The sequence below is a fragment of the Sceloporus occidentalis genome, unplaced genomic scaffold, assembly GCF_023333645.1.
Source record: "Sceloporus occidentalis isolate IW3139 unplaced genomic scaffold, rSceOcc1.0.p SCAF_12, whole genome shotgun sequence".
In the NCBI taxonomy this organism is placed as follows: Eukaryota; Metazoa; Chordata; class Lepidosauria; order Squamata; family Phrynosomatidae; genus Sceloporus; species Sceloporus occidentalis.
This window is the reverse complement of record NW_028316992.1, coordinates 14,874,659-14,892,044: the sequence shown is the minus strand read 5'-3', so window position 1 is coordinate 14,892,044 and position 17,386 is coordinate 14,874,659. Positions and strand designations below refer to the sequence as shown.

General features: G+C 39.8%; 1 protein-coding gene across 2 annotated transcripts in view; it reads left to right on the top strand.

The window, feature by feature from the left end:
- The window catches only part of LOC149305323 (pleckstrin homology domain-containing family M member 3-like), a 99,349-nt gene extending 82,560 nt beyond the window's left edge, over window positions 1–16,789 (top strand). For both annotated transcript variants that reach the window (XM_089477869.1, XM_089477870.1), the window contains one exon: window positions 11,835–16,789. In XM_089477869.1, the coding sequence (XP_089333995.1) occupies window positions 11,835–12,012 (178 nt within the window). In that variant the 3' untranslated portion in view covers window positions 12,013–16,789. The remainder of the gene's footprint in view (window positions 1–11,834) is intronic.
- Window positions 16,790–17,386: the final 597 nt, after the last annotated feature.

Genomic DNA, 17,386 nt, shown 5'->3' with positions numbered 1-17,386 from the left:
GCTAGTAACCAAGCTATCTCTTCTTGTCTTTTTGGCCCCTGAAGTGTATGTTTCCCTTTCTGGTCCATCAGCTCAGAAGTAGTAATGCATTTGCAACAGTGAATAGGGAAGAACAGGGTACTCCCCGTTCTTGCTTCACACACGCCACATGGGGTCTAGGGTATAATGTAAGGCATAGATGAAGGAGATGACTGGACACATGTATACATTGATTTTCGCATGCTCACTGTTTAATTTGGCTGCTTATCATGGGGCTTTTTGTATGTGTGAATGAGCCAAACACCATAAGATAAAACATTCATATAATTAATCACAGAGAGTGCTTTTCAGTGGGTTGTCCAGCTGTGAATCATCAAGTGTAGATTTATCAAGTTTTGAACATGCATGATGTTGATCTGCCCTTCAACTTTGTTGGCACTCTGGGAGATGACCAAGATTATTTTGTTAGGGCACTCATGTTTTTCTGAACAGCTGGAAGAAAATTTCTGCGCCAGGGTAGCCAAGGCCAGGACTTCTGGAAGATACATCTTTTCTTGCTTTTATTTGCCTAGTCTTTCTCTGGGTTTCTTCCAGTTTTTTGTTTTGTTTTATGGCGAAGTCAAAGCCCTGTACATAGCTTAAATGAAGTGTGCAACATAAATATGTAATATTACGTAACAAAGCAAAGAGATCACTTGCATATAACAGCTCAGTCAAGGAAAGTGGTGAAGGAAAAGTCATAAGAACTAATATTAAGCCTATCTAGGATATAAATGTCTGAAAATGATTGTTTAGGGAAATGACAGGATGCAAAATAATTGATAGAAAAAAGCTTACTGGCCTTGGTCTTCCCAGGGAAGGAGGTGTGCCATCTATATAATATACATTACTATATAGAGATGCCCTGTAAGACAATGGAGTACAAAGTCTAGAAATACCTAACAACATAACTGCTTATCAGTACTGTTTTTATGTAGTTTGCCTGCAGAATAATCTGGATTTTTAATGTGTACTGGATTTTTATTGGTCTGTGAATTTTTAATCCACAGACCAAACCACACCTAAGTTCTAAAATCTAAAAAGTGTTTGAAGAGCGTGAAAAAGTTTTCAGAGTTATATCTGAGCAGTTATATCTGATTTTGATATTCCCCTAGTACCTGCCAGGAATTAATTTACTTATTTAATGTCTGCCTTTCCCCCAGAACTGGGATCTAAGCACACAAGATTAATAAAAACTCAAAAAGTATAATATCAAAATGCAATTAAAACAATTGTAATGTTAAACACTTCTGATTTACAGACTCATTAATAAAAAAATACAGCAACTATGCATTCCTCAGCAGCCAGTGCCAATATTCTACCTGGATAAAATGGTCTTTGTTTGCTAATTAACCAATTTGCTAATTTTGATATGATCAAATTACTTACAAAACAATACCTAATACTCATAGAGTAGTGGTTCAGTAGCACACTGAATTGAATATAACATTTTTTTACAAAAAAAAAGCCAGTTAAGAGGAGTATTTCTTTTAGTTCAACTAAAAACAAAAATTTAAATATTTCCCCAATATATAAACTGTATAATTTACTTTTGCTAGTATGGAGCAACAGTGACTGGAGAGGGAATGCTACTGTGATGCCTTGTTTCATTTTAAAATATGCTCTCTGTCTAAGATGGACACATGGGCAAGATTTTGAATTTGGGTCTGTTAAAGAAATTATTGAATTAAAAATAGCACTCTCTCTGTCAACAACAAAACAAATCATGGTATCCCTACTCACTCTAAATTTGTACATTTCATATTAGGGTAGAATATAAATTCAGTTGTGGGATGGAATAATTTGGGATGAGATAGTGGGAGGACTACCTGGCAGGTGCAAATACGTCTATTATCTCAAATGTCAATGTATCAGTAGGATGTTTGTTACCTCCCAGCTTCTGTGGTAATACAGCTCTCAGAGCCAGTTGCTGGGGAATGGAGAGGGTCCCTTTTGCTCTCCTGTCTTTTGGGGGGCCACTTGGGAGAAGTTCAGGGCCACTATTCAGGATGTTAGACAAGGCAATCCTTTGGTCTGCTCATGTAGGGATCTTATATTCTTGTTCTTCTGATATTAAGATCCCAACTCCATGTTTAGGACTGGGGAAAATGTGGTCCACCGCCTGTATGCAATCCCCAGTCCTCACTTTTTCAGCCCTCATCATTACTCCAAAGCCCCACTGTCCCAGTTGTAAAGTGCTTATAATATAGACTATAAAGATCACCTGAAAATTTCTGCCACCCCATTTATGTACATTTTCAGGTGATCTTTATAGTCTGTATTGTAAGCACTTGCAATGGGACAGTGTTAAAAATAAGGCAGATTGGCTTCCATCCCTGATGCCTAATTATGTATATTCTCTCTCAAGTAGATACGGTTTTTACAATGGTTTTCTTTCCAGGTATTTTGCACGTTTCTAGAAAGTGCTGTCTTACCCAAGCATTGGTAACAAAATTCCAGAGGGGTAGCTCTGTTAGTGTGTTGTGATAGTAAAAACAATACACAGTTGTGTGTGATACTAACAGCACTAACAAACTGAGACTTTTGCATTGACATTAGCTCCCAAAATAGATGAAGACGTTTACGTTTTATCAGACAGATATTTTCCCATCTTCCCTATTTAATGTCTGCCTGTGTTATAATTGATGTTTTGGTATCTAAGGTATCTAAGCAGTTTTCATTAATAATTGTTCATATTTTTATAGCAGTAGAAGGATGAACTTGTTAAGTCTGCAATATTGAGTGCCTTTCACATACACGCATGAACTGGTAAATGTTTTGGTGTTTAAAAAAAAGTTTTCTAATGCTTTGGCCCAGAATCAAGATGAAAATAAATATTAACTAATCTGTTTTTTGGTGAGTGTAGTGGTGCTATCATCTTTGCTACTGTCCTACCACATACCTATATTCAGCTCTGCTAAACTTAAATCAAAATGAAAGCAGCTCATTTGTCTTTTAAAAATTGAACTTAGAACTAAAACTAAAAACTGAATTATTAGCCTATAGTCAGAAAGGTGCAACAATTGAAACATTCCGGCAGTAAAGTGCCCCGAGGAAGAGTTGTTTGTGTGAAAGATCTTCCCCATCCCCAACTTTCTTGAATTACTAATGTCTGCACTGTGGTGGATGCATTCTGTGGCTTGTGTGCCAGTGCCTTGAACTTTTGGTTGCAAAACAAGAAACACGTCTATCAAGGAGGAGAATGCAAAGCAATGAATCTCTGAGGGCAGCCTTGGTAAGACATGTCCATAGGCCGGATAGGGAGGAAAGGAGACAGACCAAATGATTTAACCGTCCTGACAGTGTCATGGAATCCTCCTAGGCGTTGGTGAAGAGGACAATTTCTGGAGGGGAAAAAATGGTTTTTCTGTGGGTGTGTTTTCAGATGTGATTTGTCAAGGCCAGTCTGTCTGCTGTCCTTCTCCGGGAAGATAAATCTCAAAGCAAGAGGACACCCCTCCTTCAAGAGCTGGCGTTTCCATTTGCACTGGCCTGTTTGCTTAGCATTCTTTTCTCTCCTCTCCCCCCCCCCCTTTCTTTTTGTCAGTCCTTGAGCAAACAGAGCAAATACCTGGATAATGCACTCATCTGGCTTTGAATACACAAATATTACATACCCTTTTCTTGCTAATCAGCGTGACACATTCCTTTGTTGGCCAAATGGTTCCAAAACAAACACAATCATTTCACTTAATTAGCAGGGGTTTGTGGGCTGTGCCTGGCAGGCTCCTGACATCCTGCCCAACACTGCCTAAACCCCAAGTTTGCTGTCTTAACACTGATGGAGAAGGCTTGCACATTCTTTCCTCTCTCTCTCCCCCCTCTTCCCATTTTGTTTGGTTTTGCATTTGTTGCTGTTGAAATATTTCCCCTTCTTTGTCTTCTAGGTGTTGAGCCTTTCAGGAGTTTGAATGGAAAATAAAAATAGTAAAATTCAAGTTGGATGTAAGAAAGTAGCCAGCATGGTGTTGTGTTTGGAGTGCAGGACTAGGACGCTGGGAGACCAGGTTTCGAATTCCTGCTCGGCCGTGCAAACCCACTGCGTGACCTTGGACAAGTCATACTCTCTCATCCTCAGAGGAAGGCAGGGGAAAACCTCCTCTGAAAAAACGTTGCCAAGAAAACCTCCACAATAGATTTGCCTTAGAAGCTCCACACACTGGAAATGACTTGAAGGCACACAACAAAAACAGCAGACATGAAGGAAAGAGTCTTCTAGATTATATAATGTGTCTTAGGGCAATAGCTTGGCTAAACCAACAAAAAAAGGCCCTGAGCCTGTTGGTAATAGTATTCTCTGGTTTAGTTAAGCCTTGCTTCCCTGAAGCTCAGTGGTAAGTGTATCATGCAGTAGTTGTACATTATACTGCTACATTCAGTGTAGTACGAGAATGGCACTCTTTATATGCTTATGCATATTAACAGCAGTTTGCATAGGCTTTAAAGGCATCATTGTGTAATGTTTGCAAAGCTTTCAGGACTGAGCTTTGTCACTCACATGGTTCAGCAAATACTTCTTTAAAACAGAGTTCTTCCTTAGGAATGCAGATACAGCTAAATATTTAGGGAGAGGAAATCCCAGGTTACTTTGCTGGTCAGTGTTGGGAAATCTTTGTTCCCAGTTTCTTAGTGAAGTGGTTTCTCATCGTGTCCAGTAGTGGGGACATACTATAAGGCACTAGCATTCTTGAACTGGGACAGTGGCAGGCACCTTACCCTATCTGTTCCTGATGTCATCCACCCACTGAAGTGTATCACCCAGAGGTGTCATTTCCATAGCATTAGTGATCCACCCTTGCAGCCCATAGGGTGATAGGTAGATAGTCCATCTGGCCCTGTGGAGCATCCACTTCAGGGCCTGCTCAGTCTAAGCAATTTCTTTCCCAATGAGGAGACTCTGCCTGCCACACTACACTCCTGCTCTTCATTTTCCTTCATAGGAGCTTCTGTTTCTGAACCTTTGCCTGCCTAGATCACACATTCACTGCCATTTTGGGAGCTTGGCCATTCTCTGTTGTCAGCCAGGGGTGCTTGCTGTCTCCTGCTCTTCAGACCTTGTTGCAGATTGCTGATTTCTTGGGCTTCTGATCTCTAGAACGATACAAGGACCTTATCCCTGAAGTTACAACACAACAACCTTATCCCAGGTTACAACACAACCATCTTATCCCTGAAGTTACTGTTCAGCCATCAAGGCCCCTTTGTCTAGCTGTCCTTTACATTTTAGCACCTGTGCCTGTGAACAAACCTTTTTTCACATGCAATGGTTCACAAGACAAGGCAATTTTTTTTTGTAAATTCATGACAGCAGAACATATAGAAAATGAAAGAATAGGTTCATGTGGCCCATTAACTGCCATGCTAAGAAATCCTCTTAAATACAATGTGGTCACTAATTTTTAATCGCCTCTGTGGAAATCCACTGTGTGCATGTATGCCCTGTGAATCACGAACCACAGAGTCCTTTCACAGAGTCGATATGCTAAACGTCATTAAAATGGGGGAAGTTAGCCAAGAAAAATGGCCACAGGTAAATCATGCAAATTGCATTTTACGACATATATTTTAAGGGGGAGGCGTATACCAGCCTGCTAGCATTTGGGCCAATGCACTGTTTTGAAAAAGAAATAACAGAGGTAGGGAAGGACAGGATGAGGATGGAGGTTAGAGTTAAGGAGCAGGGAGAGTGTTGGGGAAATGGCAAGGCAGGGCCGTGGTTGCTCTGTGCAGTAGGGATCTTCAAAGTATAAAAGCACAGGGTGAACCATGCCAAGGGTAACATAGATAAATCTAAAATAATAGCAGAAAGAGATATAAATAAAGTTAAATTGGGTATACAGTGGACCCTTGTTATACATTGGGGTTTGGTTTCAAAATCCCCCATGAATAACAAAATCGTGGATGCTCAAGTCCCATTAAAATATAATGACATAGCAAAATGGTATCCCTTATAAAAAAGGTTTGATAGTTGAAATTTATACTGTACTTTTTAAAATCATTTTCAAACCATGGATGCTTGAATCCGTGTATAAAAAACGTGTATAAGAAGGGCTGACTGTATTTATCTTGTTGCAGCATTAAGGTAACACAAGGACCTCATTTCCCAGTGGGTCACAAATACTTGGAGAGTCACCGAGGATACAGGGTCTGCCTGGTCAATAGGGCTTTGGTCTCAGATTTAAAGTATGGAAATGCCCTCAATGTTAAACACTTCACCAGGCATATGAGGTGCTGTTGCAAAGTTGTCCAAGATCACAACGTAGCAAGCAGAGGTCCCCGGAGCCAAAGAGTTTCTCTCCGAAAATAGAATTTGCTTTAAAATGAAGTCTGTCCTTGGACCTTGACTATTTTGAGGAAGGAAAAAACAAACATTCAGAGATAAAACAGTGGGAAACTAGCTTAGAGCACGAGGATAAAGAAAAGTATTTACAGTTGTCTAGATTGGAGATGTAAAATTTCTGGAAAATTTTAAGCCACATGGAAGTGAACACTTTCCTTTGTATTTTATTTTTAAGAAATAAAAACCCAAAAATGTTCATAAAGACTGAAACAAAAGTGATATTCGTATCATTTACAGATAAAGTCATCTTCTTACTTTAGAAACATGAAATATATCATGTGTAATTTTTTTTTGGTGTAAAATAATCATGTTTGGTATATTATAAGTGCTTTTTCAGGTAATGATTATAATTTGAATTTACTTATCTGTTGTTACAAATGGAGCTAAAAGGTTTTGAACTGCAATGGAGCTAAAATTTACCAGATTTATAAGCAACTTCTTTGGCTTTGCAGGTTTATTAGGAGCATATAAAATACAGTGGGCCCTTGGTATCCACTGGGGTTTGGTTCCAGGACCCCACATGGATACCAAAATTCCTGGACTTTCAAGTCTCATTAAATTCAGTGGATAGTAAAATGATGTCTTTTATATAAAATGGCAAAATCTAGGTTTGCTTTTTGGAATTTATATATTTTGTTAATATTTTTAAACTGCAAAAGTTTGAACCCATGGATAAGGAATCCGTGGATACAGAGGGCTGGCTGTATAATAAGAATAGAAGGGACCATCAACATTAGTAAAAGAAAGAAAATAATTTTACCCTCTCTTGTCCTCCCTCCATAACGTCAAGCAGACATAAGTACTCATTCTCATAAAAAGGGAATTAGGAATGGGAAGCAGAACTAGGAATGACAGTGCTCTGCTACTGTATGACAGGGCTGGACAATTTTGCAGGGCTAAGGAGCTATACTGCCCTAGAGGATCTTGCATTCCTACCATACCTCCTTCTGAATATATATATATATATATATATATATATATATATATATATATGGGCCCCAGGTGTTACGAACATGACAAAATGGTGGGCCATTTTGTCATGTTTTTGGTCCCCTCTGGGCCATTTTAGGCCCAAGAGAGATGTTTCCTCCAACAAAAAGTAACTCAAATGTCTTGCATTTGCCAGTCTGAGGAGCAGGCAAGATCCCCCCCCCCCCTGCACTTTAGCAAAAGAGGGGGGGAAATCTTGTCTTGACTAGTTTTGCATAGTCTGAAATAGACATAACACCCTCCTTTCCATGAAAAGAACTAAGAAATATAAAGCAAGAATGATCTGATACTGTAAACAGTCTGACATAAAAGCCATCCGCTCACCTAGTTTTTAGAAAATATTTGGGGGGGGGCAATAAATATATGAACATCTTGTCTTACACAGTTTGTTATTATGGAAAATATTCCATAATCTCATTTTTCCCTAATTTTTCTTGAGGTAAAAAGACTTTCCCCTTCAAATTGTCCCAGGACTTTGCATGTCTAGCTGTGACAGAAGAAGTGAAGATGTTCACTTTAGAGCAGTTGTTCCCCAACTTTGGTCTTCCAGATGTTTTGGACTTCAGCTCCCAGAATCCCTGACTGTTGGTCAAGCTGACTAGGGTTTCTGCGAGCTGAAGTCTAAAACACCTGGAGGACCAAAGTTTGGGAATCACTGCTTTAGAGGTTCAAAGGTGCTTCCAGCATCAACACTGTATGAATAAGCCAGACAGTGTCCCACCCTTTTTCACCCTTTTGTAAGCCTGGAAAGCTAAACAAGACTGCCCAGGAATGAGTCTGTCGCTGCTTGTTTAAAGGTTTTGCTCAGTGTCATTTTCAAAGCAACAGATGCTTTCTCCACAATGCCATTGTATTTATGCCTCACAAAGAGATCTGAGAAGAAGAGAATAAAGGAATATTCATATTGAGCCTCTTTGGTGAATAAATATCAGAACAGATGTGTCCTTGGAACACCCTTTTTCCCAGCACAAGGGCATCTCTTTGCCCTCAGGGATGTTTAGAAAGGGGGCAGGTGGAATCCTAGGGGGGAGTAGCCTTGGGCAAGAGAAGAAAAGGTGGCAGAAAAGTGGGCATTGGCTGAAATTCTGAGAACCTATTTCTTTGTGACTCTCTATAGAAATCCTGCTGTGCATTAGACTGCAGCCAGAAGCTTCAGGTGCACTTAGGTGGGGTCAAGGAAGCAACACCTGCTGAAATTCCCTCTTCTACAAAATTGTTAAAGGAATAGTTACCCTGTCCCTCTTATTTCACTTGGCAACTCTAGGTGTGTTGAGCCAATGTGGTGTAATATTTAAGCATTCCTGCTCAGCCATGGAGACTCACTGTGTGAGCTTAGGCAAGCCATCCTCACTTGGCCTCAGAAAAAGGCAAAGGCAAGTTCCCTATGCACAAACCTTGTCAAGAAAACCCCAGAATAGGTTTGCCTTATGGTCACCATAAATCGGAAACGAAGGGACAAAACTCCTCTAGGTGTGGCTTTCTTTTCCCCCTTGACTTCTCCCCCATGGACTATAATAAAATTCTGCAACACAAAACTTATGAAGTGTTGAAATGCCATATTCCTTTCCCTCAACCTATAGTTGCTACTGTTTTTTGCTAGGATTGTCAATAATAAAGATTCCTTCACACAGCAAAAATGCAAGAGCCTACTGGATAAGAACAAAGGAGAACTAGTTCAGAATTCTCTGTTACAGTGTCCCAAATAAAGTAAGTTCTGCTATAACTCATGTGTTTGCAATGCGGATTGGCAATAACACAGTTTATAGAGGAATACTATTTGCAGAATACAGACTTTTAATCTGTGTGATTAGTGTGGTTCCATTTTAAGCATTCATAACTGGTGCCTAAAATTTTCTTTTAACATTGTCCAGAATGGTGGCCATCTTTGGCTACTTTAAGTATGGAATTCACTGTTCTAAGTCCTTTTGTCAGTTCTGACTAGAATGGACCCATTGAATCAATGGAATCTGTGTACATGTTGAGTCCCCACTCAACAATTGTTTTGAATGGGTCTATGGGACTAATTCAAAATTCAATGGAGAGCCAGTGTAGTATAGTGGTCTGAACACTGAACTAGGATTCTGGAGAGCATGGAAACCTCCTGGGTGATGTTGAGCAATTTACACTGTCTCAGCCTCAGAGGAAAGACAACCCCCCTCTGAACAAATCTTACCAAGAAAACCCCATGATAGGTTTGCTTTAGGATTGCCATAAGTCAAAATCGACTTGAAGGCACACAACAGCAATGGGACTAACTAACAGGAAGCCAGCCGCTGTCACCTGAGCCTTGTCCCATTCAGCTTCACTGACTGATCCTTTACAGTCTGCACTTGTGTCATCATCCACTTCTCTTCTTTGCACACTGGTGTTGGAAACGTTCCTCATGAGAAGTTGCTCCAGCTATTTGATAATAAGAGTTGCTCTTTTCTGCATTTTTTTCCTTTTTTCTACACTGTCTTTTTGGCATGTGATACCCAGAACTGCCTATGGTGTTCTAAGTATGGTTACACCATAGGTTTATGTAAATACATTGCAATATTGGTAGTTTTATTTTCAATTTGCACTGAGCTGTTCGTGACAACCCAAAGATTATTTCCCTGGTCAGCCACATCCAAGGCAGACAAGCAGTGTATATCTAATTAGGACTTTTTGTCTCAGTGTACATCACTGTGACGATGCCCAGTTTGCCATTGGTGAGCACGGCTTTGTCTGAAAAAGTTCATTCCGTACGAGATCAATTGGTGTCACTGAAGAAGGCCAAAATCCAGTACTTGTACAAGTCAAAAAGGAACACCTTTACACTCGATAGTTATTTCTAAATCAGCATGAGCACTACATTTGTGCATAGAGTTTTAAAGAGCATTTGTAAATGTGCCTGTCCTTGATGAGAAAACAGTGTCTCAATATGTCAAGACATCCCATTAAGAAAAGCTGTCAAATGTTGTTGTTTATTGCATTTTGGGGACTGCTTTTGGTGAAAATTCTACAAGGGTTTTTTGTAGAAAAAATATTTTCTGTCACAAAACCCCAACGTTTTGCATAAAACACCACGTTTTGTGTAAAGAGCCTTTACAGAATTCCTCCCATTGCTCCATACCACTTTTTTTGCACCAAAAAATCACAAATTAAAAAAAACAAAAACAAGCCCAAAATGCAACAAAAATATCATTATCTAAAAATCCTTAAAGCTTTCTATATTTTTCATTCTTGCATGTCAAATTTCATCATTATTATTGTTGTTGTTGTTGTTGTTTATTTATTTATATCCCACCTTCCTCCCTGTACAGGAACTCAAGGCAGCTACTCTTGCGGCATAACTAATTTTCTTTTCAGTACAACTGCTCTGTGTTTCTTGAGCCTTAATTTGAAAGCTGAAGTGTAGGTTAATTGTGAAATGGTTTGTGGAACATGAGGGGGCCTGGAACAATAAATGGTGATGGGATTTTAAGTGAAGCCTACAAAATGTATTGTTCACACTTTATTCATCCCAATGTGACATAACACATCTATTTATTTGAAATATTTCTGTACTACTGTTCAAACCCCAGCCTCCCAATAGTAGTTCCCCAAACGTTTAAAAGAATAAAATGTAAAATACAGTTAATTCAAACAACACAAAACATTTAAAGAACCATAACAGCTGTAATGGTCTCATTATTCCTTTCCTGTGCTCATTTTATCAAGGAACAAGTTGATTACTGATGGTTTGGGGGCTTTTTTTCCCTTTCTTTTTTTGCAAATTGCTTGAGTGATGTATTTACTCATAATTTTAAAATCATTAATCTTCTTTCCTCCCACCCTGCCCCCTAATTTAATGTATCTGGGTAGCAACGGCAGGTGTGCTTCACTCTTCCATAATCCTTCAGGCGTCCATTTCAACAGAAATTCCTGATAAGCTTTTACATTCTCCAGTTGACTGAGGAGAATGATCAAAAGAGGGAAAGGGAGAGGCCATGAATGAATGCAAAATGACACTCTCATCAATCATTAGTCCCTGCAATTCCCAAGGAATAGTAAATCACTAATGAAAGGGGAATTACTTGATAAAGTCAGCATTAGTGTCAAATGTGGATGATTTAAAATTTTAAAGTCACCCCTGTTTTCTTTGGCTGTCATCTAGGCGCTGGCTTGGGTTGCCCACATGTGTCCCAGTCTAGTGAAGAATGGAATGACATGTTTAAGTTAAGCGTGTAAAAACTGTAAGAGGCTTTGAGATTCAGCCTATGCTAACAGCTGCAATTCTGCATGTCATGAGGTAGCTTAAACCCTATTGACTTCAGCGATTGCATGCAGGATTGCGGCATGTAGGAGACTGGCTTTCAAGAGTTAGGAGAAACAGAAGTTGCAAAAGTTACTTTTTGTACTACCACTTCTAGCATCTCCCAGCCCAGCATGGTCATTGGTTTTTAGTCCAAATAAGTCTCTGGGTAGCAGCAAGAGAAACTAGAACCCTGACTCTACTAATATCTGACTTCTGTGCCCATAGGTGCGAGAGCTGTGGGGCTGTCTTCCATTCCGAATGCAAGGTAAAGGCTGTCCCATGCCCCAGATGTGTGCGAAGGGAGCTGCAGATGAAGCAGAAATCTTTCTGGCGAAGGCTCAACATGGATGAGAGCCTGGAAGAGGCTTGCAACATGTTTGAACTGTCCTATCAGAACACATGACTCGGAGGCAGAACACTGGCAAACCTGCACAGATCCTTTTCCAAGCTGTGGAATGAACGCTTGCAAGGCAACGTAAGGGGCTGCCAGGGCAGAAGGGCAGAATTGTTCACTGAAAGAAGTTGTCTGCTATTCGCCATTTGGTTTTTGAATAGCTGGGGCCAAAGGGATATTGGAATGTAAGAATATTGAAGGTGAAATGGCATTTGTGAAGTCTGTAGTGAGCCAGCTGATCTTAAGCCAAATGTAGTTTACTTGAAATATTTCCTGTCCTTTTTGCATTTATTGTTAGAAGTGTGTAATTATTTATTTTTAGGGCTCAAAATGAAAAGCGGATTTTAAAATAGCAAAGGTGACACTGCTGCCTAAAAGCCACAGGCATAGTCTGGACAAGGTATTGATGCATTGGCATTTGCAGGCCATTTCCAGCTTAGAAAGGTGTTTGGTGAACTGTATTTAAGACTAATTTCCTCCACAACCCCTTCTCCTCACTAGAAGCCAACTTACGTATAGATGCACATTTAGACAAGCATAGAAATGTATAGCAGTCCATATAAGCAAATGCAATTACAAGTCTTGTATTACAGTTCCTGACAACTGGAGAAGTGGCTCTCCATCTTAGAGCATTTGCAGCTTTATGCCTGTACCGCGTTTCAAGTTCCTAGTAAGTCAGTAATTCACATTCCTATTACGCCTCACATGTAACATGCTAAAACACTCAAATGGATCTCTTTTGCTGTGAAATAATATACACTGCTTTATTCTTTCGTCATCTCTTCTTTCTACCACTGTCATACATAGGGACAAAAGGGTCAGTTACATCCTGTTGAGGATTTCACAAAAAAACTTTGCTGCTTTCTCTTTTTGGCTTTTAACTGAGACCTATATAGAGACTTAGCATATTATTCCAAGTCACTGTAGAGAGGAAATGCTTCATTGTACCTAGGGAGAGCCATATGCTAACATGTGCACCTAGAAATTGGGATTTCTTCCAGAACGCAAGCTCCATACTCAGTACAGGGTGATTGTAGATTAGATGTGGGCACTTTGCCTGCTCCTGAACTCCCCAGTGGTACCAGCGGTGCCTTAGACTGTAGTTACAAATGCATTGTTTATTTCTGCTTGAGACCCTTACCCATGTGCTACTAGTAACATGTAAAATCTTGTCCAGCTATCTCCAGAGTAGGTATCATGGGTCCTGTTCCATGTACCTAGAATTTAACCTATCTGCATGTTTTTGCTCTAACTGAAAGCAGATTTGCATACTCAGATTCAACTGCTAATCTCTTTATTGGATTTCACCTGTCAAATCAATAGAGAATTCCAGTCTTTGCATGTATTGGGTCTCTCCATTAGATCAGAGAAGTCATAGAAAACAGGGAAGCCCTTTAAGGTAGGGGTGGGAATCATGTGGCCCTCCAGATGCTGATGAACTACAATTGTAAGTAGCCCTAGCCAGTATAGTCATTTGGTGAAGAACACTGGGAGCTGAAATCCAACATCCTCTGGAAGGTTGCCTGAGTCCCACCCCTGCTTGGAACAGTTCACAAGTCAAAGGTTCTATCTAAGCACAAAGAGACAGCAGATATAACTTAATGGAAAGTAAAAATATTCCCAGTGGAATTTTTGAGCCAACTTTTTTCCAACCATTTACAGGATGGATGCACTTGGGCCTGATACAAGTATGACCCTTGGAGAGCCTTAGTCTCAGAGTACTCTACCTCAGATGCAGTGTTGCCAACAAGCCTCGAAGATACATTCCCGGAATGTTTTTCCAAAATCCCCGGAATTCCCCAATATTTATTATTATTCAGTCAAAATCCCCAGAAAGAAATTAATTAAATTCCCCGGAAATTGGCAACACTGCTCAAATGGCAACAAGGGAAAGCCTGAAAGCTTTCAGTTTCATTTTTTACTAAGTCCAAAACACACTAAAGAAATAATCCAGTCCAACACTGCTTTAACTGCCCTGGCTCAGTGCTAGGGAATTCTGGGAACTGTAGTTTTGTGAGACATTGAGCCATCTCTGTCAGAGACAAACAAACAAACAAGTTTCATTTACTTCATACCGCCTAAGCAGTGTCTAAGCGGTTTACAACTGGAAGCTAATTTGCCCCAATCAATCTGGATACTCATTTTAGCGACCTTCTCGGAAGGATGCAAGCCTGAGTTGAGCTTGAGCCCTTTTGCTCGTCTTGAACTCGCAATCTTATGGTTTTGAGTGAGTGGCTGCAGTACAGGAGCGCTGAGAGCTCTTGTGATTCAACAAACTACAATTCCCAGGATTCCCTAACACTGAGCCAGGGCAGTTAAAGCGGCTTCAAACTAGATTATTTCTGCAGTGTGTTTTGGACCAGAGTTTATCCTTCTTTCTAAACCGAAACAAACAGGGTAGTCTGAGGCTTATGGCTCTCAAATTTAAGCTTTGAGAGCTAGATTGTTCCAGTAAATTAATAATTAATTCCAATAATTATAGTTAATCATAATGTAGGATTTGGGTGTAACTGTGCATAATTGTGTGGGTTAATTGAAAAGGGAAGCAAGATCTTCCAACGTTTTCCTTGCAGCTACACTGAAGGAGGAGAGGCTAGGGGAACATGCAAGCCAAGGCTCAGATAGACTTGTTCCCATAACAGTAGCTTAATGCAGGAAAGTCTCTGAGCCCTTTGAATATCCAGTGCACTCAGTATCTCCATTATTTTCTGTTGTTCCTGAAGTGCATATATGTATTGATTCAACCATCATTACACATTTGCAGGAAGCCAGTGCACAGTGGTGAAAAATAGCATGTATCTGCATGTTTACCCTCCTTTTTAGCCTAAGTAGGGTTGCTCTCTAGCTGTCCTTCACCCCTATGCATGGTGGACTGATCTTCACAGCTTGGATGGTAATTATATTTAAGGCAACAAATCCATTTAAAATGGTTGAATCTAACTAAATCTTAATGTACCTTGAAGATAAAATACTAAAATGTTATTAAATCAGAAATGAAGGAAGGCTGGTACATAACAAAACAAGGGACGGGAAACATTTTAAATTACATATGCAGAAAATGTTTTCAAGAAAAGAATGGCAGGATTGATAGGCTGATTTTTGTGCTACATTTCTTTAATACATTCCTGTATCTGTACCTGCTTGAAACCTACTACACAACAAACCTGAGTACTGTTAATTTGTATCTAACATGTCACAGTTTGCAAGCTGAAAGGTGATCCATTGCAGATTTTACTGATTTATTCAGGAGCTTTGCAAATTTATTCAGATAATAGATTTAACAGGTGTGAATTGTCCTACTGGAAACACTGAACCGGAAAAGCTTCCATCATTACAACTGGTGGTGTGGTAGAAAACACTGCAAACAAGATACTGTTCTATCATCCATCACTGAGGAAGAAAGTAGCAACCAGGTGTGTGTGTGTAAATATAGCACATTCCACACAAAATAGTGACTATGAGAGAGGCAGCAGCTTCCAAGTGTCTTTGTGTATTGACACATACCTGCTGATGCTGTTTCAAGCTCACGGTAATTCAGGTGCGCCAGGCCCTCATCGCGTTGCTTCTGTTCTGATTACATTTTGCTCTCAGCCGTAAACTTTTGCAAAGACTACCCAAACCAAAAATCAAGGATCACGTTTCACAACATTTCATATATTGATCTAACAAGTCAGCTATGACTTGGTAGCTATTGAGCTGTCATTGGTGACTTTACGCCTGGATGTTTTCTGTCCACACCGCAAAAAACACAAATGTTTTTTTCATTAGTGTTGTACCATTGTATAGTTTGATGTACCTCTTAACTTTTGAAATTCTGGAGCAAACTAAGTCAGAAACAGATTTAGTTCTATTGAATCTCTGCACGAGAAAGAAAGGGAAAAAAAGCACCACACTTTGCCAAGTTGATTGCATTAACATGGTTGAGCTCCTGTTGACATTTATAACTGGAGGGGGGTAGTTATGAAACAATATTAGTTGTTTACATATTTCAAGCTAAGCACTGGAATCTTATACAGCCGAAGTTTCCACCTGTTAAGAAAATACCTTTTAAGAAAATAGATCTGACATTTCAGAAATCTGCCCATCAAAACTGAGGTACACTATGCCCGTCTGCTCACAATTCAACAGGTGGTTCTGAAGCAAAATGCAAGCCACTGTAGACTAATTTGCACATTGAGCAATACTGCGGGTATCTCACAGTTGCATGCTGATTACTTTATTACCATTACTGCTTGGCATTGTGTTTTTGTCTTTTCAGTTAGGATTTTCAGACCCAATATGATCTTCACACCTTGAGGGCACAAAGTTGTTTTTGTACTGCTGGATTGAAAGTTGCATTTTATGCTCAGAGAGAGGGAAAGAGCTATTCAGTTCTGTACTTCTTGTTACCCCAAACTTCTTCAATCCCTCCCTTATTTTTTTGCTTTTCAAAAGGAAAGATTGCCAGTGCTTTGTTGTGACAGAATTACAGTTCAGTGCACCCACCCTAACATGTGCCTAATATGGTGGGACAGGCAGCCCATTACTATTCATTTGGACAGCAGAGTAGATTGACTGTCCTCTCCTTCCTATCGTGAGATCCTCATATCTGTCCCTTTGCATATGACAAGGTATGTAGGACTAATGTATCAGCCTTTGTCAGGGTTGGTAAACTGCAACCCTCCAGAAGTTGACGTACTGCAGTTCCCATCTGCCTTAGCCAGGATAGCCGATGGTGAGAGATACTGGGAGCTGCAGTTCAGCAACATAGGCCCACACTTGACACATAGGAATGGGAGCTCTGAAGAAGAATATATATGCCTCTCTCTTCCGAGCACTTTTCATTATTGCTAAGTAGAGAAGCACATGTGATCCCTTTCTGGTTTGAAAGGGTTTATCTATCATTGAATCAATACCACACCAATACTCTGATTTCACTAAACGGAAACAGTGTCTCCTTTTAGTGAACTAGATGCTAGTACTGCTCTGATTTAAGGTAAAATGGGTATTTGCAAGACGTTTACCTTGCTAGGAGGTAACAACTATGTTGTCAGCTCTTGGAAAGGAAGTTTGGGACCCCACCTTTGTATTAAAACTGAATTAATAATTTGTATTCTAATTCTAGTGGTGCTACCCTCTTGCTGGAAGCAACTTGAAGTTAACATCACTTGCTTCTCTGAATTAGAAAAGAAGACTAGAGCTGTCATCAAATGGGAGAAATAAGACATCTCCTGATCAATATGTTTTGAAAGTGTTACTTGGCACCAGGGATGTCACAATGGCTTTCTACTTTTTCATGGCTGTAATGCCATATCCTGCTTCCTGTCTAGTGGTAAGGATTCAAAGTTGGGGTAATTTCAGAATTATTCTAGAGGCAGCATTTTAGGTAGAAACGTATCTGGCT